Genomic DNA, 8,646 nt, shown 5'->3' on the forward strand with positions numbered 1-8,646 from the left:
TCTCTAGAGTCAGCGGCCCATTTTATGCAAGAGGAACCTCCAATGAGAATCCTGCCTGTTCTGTGTACATCCAGCTCCCAGTTCTATGTCCATGTAACCAGTGCTGGAGGCATTAAACCTGTGTTTTGATCACTAAAGGCCCAAGCAGTTTCATTACACTGTTATATCAGCAAGTCACAATGCCACAGTACTCTCCCTATGTGAGATACCAGCAAGTAGCCTCTACGTCTGGCAGGCAGGATGCTGATTGGACGATATGTTTGCATCTGTGATTACGTATGGACCAGCTATTTTTGGAGAGCTGGTTTAATGGAAAATACCCTTGGTTTAAGAATAAATTAGCAGTTTCTGTTTCTTTTGTGCATCTATTAAATAAAAGAACTTGCTGTTAGGGAATGTTTTTGTCCTTCTGTACTAACTAAAAAAAATACTTACTGTAAAAAAGTCTCCTTTTGCTTTCAGAGCTATAAATACAAATACAACTCTGCATGCAAGTGTCTTCCTTTTGTCCTGAAGAAGGAATATCTCATTTTATACATTTTTATAGATTTTTATTAGGGATACACCGAATCCAGGATTCGGTTCGGTATTTGGCCAGGATTCGGCTTTTTCCAGCAGGATTCAGATTCGGCTGAATCCACAGTCCTGGCCAAACCGAATCCGAAAAATCTTGTGACTTTTTGTCACATAAACACGGAAGTGGAAAAATTTTTTGTAGCATATGCTACAATACATATGCTACGGTTCAGTTTGGAAGGATTTGGGGGTTCGGCAGAATCCAAAAAAGTGGCTTTGGTGCATCCCTAATTTTTATGTAAACACAGTGTCGGACTGGCCCACAAGGATACCAGGAAAACTCCCGGTGGGCCCAGGTGTCAGTGGGCCCTCCTGCTCCTGACCATTTGGCCTGTTTCATGGTCATTCCCTATTTCTGAATGGGAAGGAAGAGTAGAAATAGATGGAAGAATAGATGCTAGCATGTAAATAAAAGAGACTAGGAGAATAAAGTGGTTGAGTGAAGAAAAGATTATAAAAAGGTTGGAGAGTTGCCCCATGGTCTAAGGCAGTGATCCCCAACCAGTGGCTCGGGGGTAACATGTTGCTCCCCAACCCCTTGGATGTTGCTCTCAGTGCCCCAAACCAGGGAGTTATTTTTGAATTCCTGACTTGGAGGCAAGTTTTGGTTGCATAAAAACAGGTGTGCCGCCTCCTGTTGGTTGACAGCCCACATAGGGGCTAACAACTAGCCAATCACAGCCCTTATTTGACAGCCCCATGATTTTTTTTCATGCTTGTGTTGCTCCCCAACTCTTTTTACGTTTGAATGCAGCTCACAGGAGAAAAAGGTTGAGGACCCCTGGTCTAAGGTTTTCTGGTGGGACCCTGGGGTAAACCCAAAAAAAACATCTTTAGGATGATGATGTGCTGAAACCATCAGCAGGCACTGGCCTATCAGGAGAGCAGGGAACCTCCCGGGGGCCAAATGTTATGACCCAAACTGTACAACCCAAAGGTTCTGTTATTTCTACCATAGAGCTGATTAACACTTTCCCCCCTTTCTGTGCTTGTAGACTGACCTGTATTCCGGAGCGCTGTTTATACAAGTGTGTTTGGGTTGGAACCTCTATCTCTCTACGGTTCTCATGCTGGTGGTGACCGCCCTGTACACTATTGCAGGTAAGATACATATTGGTTGGTCTCAGGGGTAGTAGAAGTCCTCTGGCTCCTGATTACTGTATAAGATATACCTACCCGAGGTTGCTGCCATTGTCCAGGGATACCAACCTGTCTGTTTTGGGGGGATTTGGGGTGCATTTCAGTGGGGGCAGGTAAGTAATATTAGGGTGACTGGGCTGTTCATACAGGTGACAAGGTGAGGGGGGGGGGCAAATTAGGGTGACTTCTAGAAATGAGGATGAGTTGGTAAGTCTGATTGTCTCAGAACCAGGAAAACAGGGCTGACGGGTAATAACAGCTGCCTAACTTGTATAGGTTCTACTGCAATGTTAGAGTAGGTTCTTTTACTGTGCTGAATTATATTACTTAGGAAATTCACAAGAGAGCAAATTCTAACTTCTATCAGCACCGACATGGGGTGGAGAAACCAAGTAATTGTCATTCATGATAAGCATCTCCAATGACAATATATACAGTATATATATATACCTGGGAGGCAAGTATATGTATAATGTTACAGGCACAGACTGTGCAATGGAGAACACACGTTTATTCCTCCTAAATGCCAAGTTCCTGAACTACCCAGATACAGTATCATACCTACTGTATCTGAATACATCATTTAAAGAGAAAGTGCGTGTTGTTCCCAGTAAAGGAAAAGCATAATATAAAAACATGCTTCACAGAGGCTTTACTGGTTCTGGAAGATACTCCACCTACTACACCTTTAAATTATATGCCTAATAAACTGCTTAGTAATGTCATTAATGTGGTGATCGTAGGGAGAGATGGTGCCTATAGTAGCAGTGGGGGGATAATAGCCTCTGGGAAGGGACTGGGGCTGTGGAATAGCAGGTATAGTAGGGAGAGATGGTGCCTATAGTAGCAGTGGGATAATAGCCTCTGGGAAGGGACTGGGGCTGTGGGATAGCAGGTATAGTAGGGAGAGATGGTGCCTATAGTAGCAGTGGGGGGATAATAGCCTCTGGGAAGGGATCTTGGCTGTGGGATAGAAGGTATAGTAGGGAGAGATGGTGCCTATAGTAGCAGTGGGATAATAGCCTCTGGGAAGGGACTGGGGCTGTGGGATAGCAGGTATAGTAGGGAGAGATGGTGCCTATAGTAGCAGTGGGATAATAGCCTCTGGGAAGGGACTGGGGCTGTGGGATAGCAGGTATAGTAGGGAGAGATGGTGCCTATAGTAGCAGTGGGGGGATAATAGCCTCTGGGAAGGGACTGGGGCTGTGGAATAGCAGGTATAGTAGGGAGAGATGGTGCCTATAGTAGCAGTGGGATAATAGCCTCTGGGAAGGGACTGGGGCTGTGGAATAGCAGGTATAGTAGGGAGAGATGGTGCCTATAGTAACAGTGGGGGGGATAATAGCCTCTGGGAAGGGACTGGGGCTGTGGGATAGCAGGTATAGTATGGAGAGATGGTGCCTATAGTAGCAGTGGGGGGATAATAGCCTCTGGGAAGGGACTGGGGCTGTGGGATAGCAGGTATAGTAGGGAGAGATGGTGCCTATAGTAGCAGTGGGGGGATAATAGCCTCTGGGAAGGGACTGGGGCTGTGGGATAACAGGTATAGTTGGGAGAGATGGTGCCTATAGTAGCAGTGGGGGGATAGTAGCCTCTGGGAAGGGACTGGGGCTGTGGGATAGCAGGTATAGTAGGGAGAGATGGTGCCTATAGTAACAGAGGGGGATAATAGCCTCTGGGGAGGGACTATGGTGCCTATATACTGAACAGTGCAGAATATAGTAATTATATATAGAAATTCAGTTAACCCTACAAATCTTTAACCCCTTATATTGCTTTATTCTAGGTGGTTTGGCCGCAGTTATCTATACAGATGCTTTGCAAACAGTGATTATGATCGTCGGAGCGGTTATACTGACAATCACAGGTGAGGAAGGCAGAAAACATACTTATAATGAATTTACAACTCCCAGGACCCTCCATCTGCCTTTGGCTGAGTAATTGATAGCTGAGGGACCTGTGAGTATGGGAATTATTGTGTATATGGGGCCTGACCTATTCTACTCGATGTCTTGATGCCAAGATGGATGCCAAGGGGAGTTGCTCAATCGCTGTTTCTATACAGTACATGTTGGAGCCCAGCTTCAGCTGCACACCCACGATAACAAACAGAATTTAATTTTCTGCGCCTTGCAAGCTAATATTTACCCTCTTTTCCTTGGGATCAAAGTTTTGTAGAAAACAATGGAGGGAGTCGCTGTATATCGGATTGTTTGCATCATAACAATTCTCTGCCTACTAAATACTCCCCTCCTGCAGTGTATCTACCGTACAGCACAGTCTGTGATCACTGGGGGGGGGCCCAGGGGACAGGGGGGGACCCTGCTTAAAACACTTAGGGGCCCAAGTACTAATATTCATATTTTTTTAATTTTGGTTTTTAGCGCTAAAAATCATGGATTATACTAATTGCTCAAAATCATAATTAAGAATGGTGTTATTCCCGTATGATAGCCCCTCGGCTCTAGTGGTTATTGCTGGGAAATGGGGGCCAAGGATCATACATGGTTCTCTACATGCCTTCAGGATGGAAACCTTTGTTATTTTTCATGGGATTGTGATAGAGAAAAACACATGGTGGAGAGGCAGACATAGGGGGTAACGAGACATAGGGGGTAACGAAGTATAGAGAGTAACGAGACACAAGGGGCAATGTGTGCTAGAGCACTAAAGGGTGCAAGAGAGGTGAGCTTAGGGTTCACTTGCACCCTGGGGAATACTGTCCTCTGTGCTGGGTGCAGAGTGGGTGCAGGCTGGCCCTGTCCTTACTGGCTGCCTTAGGGCCCCATTGTGGCCTGTGCCCTCTGCTGCTCCTTAAGGCTTATGGCCGACGGAGTGATTTAGTCACCTGTGATAGATGTCGGCTACTCTGGGTAACTAACTGCTCCAAAATGCCTTTCCACCAGCAAGAGTTGTTGGACAGGTGGCAAGGTCTACGCATATGCAGTGTCGGACTGGCCCACCAGGATACCAGGAAAACTCCCGGTGGGCCCAGGTGTAAGTGGGCCCTCCTGCTCCTGACCATTTGGCCTGTTTCATGGCCATTCCCTATTTCTGAATGGGAAGAGGAGAAATAGATTGAAGAATAGATGCTAGCATGTAAATAAAATAAACTAGGAGAATAAAGAGGTTGGGTTTGGAAAGCCGGCCGAGGGTTCAAGGTTTTCTGGTGGGCCCCTGGGGTCCCAGTCCAACACTGGGCATATGCAAAACCTAGATAGACCCACAATGCCCCTGGGCTTAGACAAAAGAAGGGTATATTGATTGGATGAGCAGTGCCCCAAGCTGGAAGTCTTTCCCTAATACATAAAGGACAACATAGCGGCAGTGATCGGGTATCAGCCTGGTCCCATGAGTGTAACATTCCCCCTTGCCCCAGGTGTGTGTGCGTGTTTGTTTGCAGCTGAGCCGCCCTGCGCGGTTACACGGGGGCTTGTTTGTGCAGCTGAGGGCCATGGGAACACTCAGTATCAGCACAAATATTTTTCTACACCTCGTATAAATGGAACAATTACTTATAGGGCTTATCTCTGTACAGCAAGTCACGCCAGGAATGTCACCCAAGGGCCAGCTTCTCTCACACAAATGCCCGTTATTACACGACAGTCAGTTCTTAGCACTGTGACACCAAGGTTTCACTATAAAAGCTGAATTAGCAGTCGGAGCCCCTAAGGGCTATGGCAGTCAGGACATTACCCACATTTTACCAGCTTAAAACACATGGGTGGCATAGTAGCCAGAAGTTGCTTAGCCAGCGATTGCATTAATCCTGATAGGTGGGTAACCATTTACTTTGGGTTACTAGTGCCGCTCCCAGTGTAGGGCAGTAATACAAGGAGGCTGTTGTGCCTACCTAATGGGTGGAATTATATATATCACAAGGACCCACCCTGGAGCCTCCACAATGTAAATATCAATGTCAGAGTGGGGCTTTTGGGGTCCAACACCCTGAACATGCCTCCCCTCACCCACCCTACCCCCACAAACTGTTTCCCAGGGCAGGCAGTGAGCCTGAGGCTTATCAGGATATCTCCCAGTGTTCTGCTGGCCAAGTCTGAATTTTACTGGTGTGGGCCCTAGCCTAAAACTAGCCCAAATGTCCAATGAGGCTGAACAGCAATCTGTTTCTTGTAATGGATGGTATGATCCAGCTAAAAAATTCTACATATCATGGTGCCCCAGAGTTACCCAATAAGATTGGCTGGATAGTAGTCCGGTGGATGACCCAACAGCATAGGTCCAATGTAGGGTAGAAATTGCTTGCCTCGACAACTTCACCTGGTTTCCATGAGTTAGTGATATTCTATTCAGAGCCAAGGCAAGCTATATGGAAGCTCCTATAGATGCAGATGAGCAAACTATGGCCTTATGCTCTCTCCTATTGAACAGAATATAAATAGGCCAGCATTTCTTTCCATCGGCTCCTATTGTACGAGAGAGCGTTGGTATGCGGACGAATGAAAGCACCCACAGAAGGCAAACCGGTTTAAATATTGCATTTATTCCAAATGGTTTTAAAATTATTTACACAGTACAAAAATAGTCCCTTTTTGCAAGTTGTCTGAGCCAGAATGTCGAGATCAAGGGATGTATTAACTGCAACCCCTCGGCTCTTGGGGAACTACAAGATCCATGATCCTCAGGTCCAAGGCACTGTAGCTCAGAGTGCCAGCAGGGCTGCACCGAAACTGAGGAACACCTTAATGCACAACATATGGAATTACATTTACTATAGGGGAAGGCTGGGATTTATTGCCAGTTTGGGACCCTTTGGTGAAGACCACACTGCAGATGAGAGGGGGGCTTTGGAGGATAGAATAGTATTTTTGGCTCTTGAGCTGGCCACAGAAAGGCCGACTTTGGCTACTCTGGATTAGCAGCTTATTGGCCTGTGCATGGGCCGCCCCCTGTGAATGAGGCTCAGATGCATATTGGTAATATATAGGTTGGATGTGGTCCTTACCCAGCAGTCATTTATTATTCCCTGGTGGGGGGGGGGCAAGAGCTAGAGCACTAAGGGGTGCAAGAGTGCGCTCTGTACCAAGCACTTTCACCCCAGAGAATCCTGCTCTCTGCACCAAGTGATCAAAATAGTACAGTTGTGTGGCCCCACACTGGCCCCCTGAGGTCAGGATTAGACTGGGCTGGAGGGGCACCGGGGAAAAAAATCCAATGAGCCCCGTAGCCCCAGCCGAACCAGGCCTGCTTCCTCAGCTAACTGCAGGCACCGGTGCATCTCCCCTCTATCACATCCACGAGGAGCAAGAGCAGTATGTGTTGGGGAGGGTTGGATGTCATGACTGGGGTGGGGGACCCCCGGTTGGCAGTCCCAGTGAGTCACAGACACCCCAGTCCGACCCTGCCTAGGGTCAACTATGTTGTAGAATAAACAATTCTTAGCAACTTTTCAATTTCTTCCTTGTGTAACACACTAAAACTGCCAGCTGTCCTTATTAAGGTGACAGTTGAAGGGTGACCTTTACAAAACCCTTTTTGCTTTCAACTATAAGCCCCAAATAATGCCATTTTCCAATTTGTTGCGATCCTTGCTGGTTTTCTCAACTCTCCCAGTGGTTACATTGGTGATACATCTCTCAGCAGCAGCAGCTCCGGCACCTACTGAGCATGCCCTGAGCTTTACTGCCAATCAGAGAGCAATTTGATACATTAGTCAATACATTTCTATGGATCCTACTGAGCATGCCCTGAACTTTACTGCCAATCAGAGAGCAATTTGATACATTAGTCAATACATTTCTACGGACCCTACTGAGCATGCTCCCCAAGCTCAGCTAAAGCCTGGCACAGAGCCATTGGAGACATGTATAACCTATAAAAAGGCCAAGTAAGCCAATGGCAACATTTGATGCAAACAGACCATCATAAACTATAAATCATTCTGTTATTTTAAAAATCTGACATTAACAGGGGCTATTGAGATGATTAGTGTTCCTGCGCAGTTCCTTTCATTGTTACTGATATATAGGGATGTATGAACCCTGTACATTCACCCTGGGGGGAACCAGTTTCCCAGCAGAATGGCATTTCTAGCAATATCTCCGTGGGCACAAAGTCCTATAATTTCTCAGTAAGAGGAGGAGCTGCCATACTGCAGGCACCGCTTTAGAACAGTTACACACACACACTCATCAGCTTGCATTTTACAAAATAAATCTTTATACATTTTATTTTTTTTCCAGCATTTAACAAAATAGGAGGGTACCAAAACTTGGAGGTGGCTTACGCACAAGCCGTTCCATCCCAGATTGTCCCGAACACCACGTGCCACCTTCCGCGCCACGACGCCATGCACCTTTTCCGAGACCCTGTCTCCGGTGATCTCCCGTGGCCCGGCATGACATTTGGCCTGACTATCCTCGCCGCTTGGTACTGGTGCACAGACCAGGTAAGCATCTTTTCGGAGAGGGCTTTGGCCAATCGGAATAGGTTTTATAGAACAGCAGCATATAGCCGTGGAAATCCAGTAAGAAAATATGGTGTGTGCGAAGGTACAAAGTGTACGCAGGGTCACCTCACATTTGAGCACCCTAATGACTACCACCTAGCACCCACAGAACCCTAACAAGGCACCCCTTTTTCTTATAAAGTGCAGAAGAAATATATCTCTATGAGCACTAGAGAGCACCCATAAACAATACCTAATATTGTCACAGGTCAGAGAGATAGGAGCATTCTCCTACAGATTATTCACTCGCAGAGCTGTTTTAAAGGAAAAGTCATTTCTTTAAAGCTGGAGCAGTAACCCATAGCAACCAATAAGATGTTTGGCTTTTAAACCGGTGACCAGAAATGCTACCTGCTGATTGGCTGCTATGGGTTACTGCTCCTGTGCCTTTTATTACATGATGTACCTGTTTATTACATACCTTCCCTTGTTCCAGCAAACAGCCTACTGCTGACATATCCCAT

The 8,646-nt window shown here is 46.4% G+C and overlaps 1 protein-coding gene across 2 annotated transcripts in view; it reads left to right on the forward strand.

Moving 5' to 3' along the window:
• slc5a10 (solute carrier family 5 (sodium/sugar cotransporter), member 10) overlaps nucleotides 1–8,646 on the forward strand; it is an 88,298-nt gene that overhangs the window by 22,829 nt on the left and 56,823 nt on the right. For both annotated transcript variants that reach the window (XM_018097449.2, XM_004918057.4), the window contains exons 6-8: nucleotides 1,572–1,677; nucleotides 3,503–3,583; nucleotides 7,917–8,122. In XM_018097449.2, the coding sequence (XP_017952938.2) occupies nucleotides 1,572–1,677; nucleotides 3,503–3,583; nucleotides 7,917–8,122 (393 nt within the window). The remainder of the gene's footprint in view (nucleotides 1–1,571; nucleotides 1,678–3,502; nucleotides 3,584–7,916; nucleotides 8,123–8,646) is intronic.

The sequence above is a fragment of the Xenopus tropicalis genome, chromosome 9 (genome assembly GCF_000004195.4).
Source record: "Xenopus tropicalis strain Nigerian chromosome 9, UCB_Xtro_10.0, whole genome shotgun sequence".
Lineage (NCBI taxonomy): Eukaryota > Metazoa > Chordata > Amphibia > Anura > Pipidae > Xenopus > Xenopus tropicalis.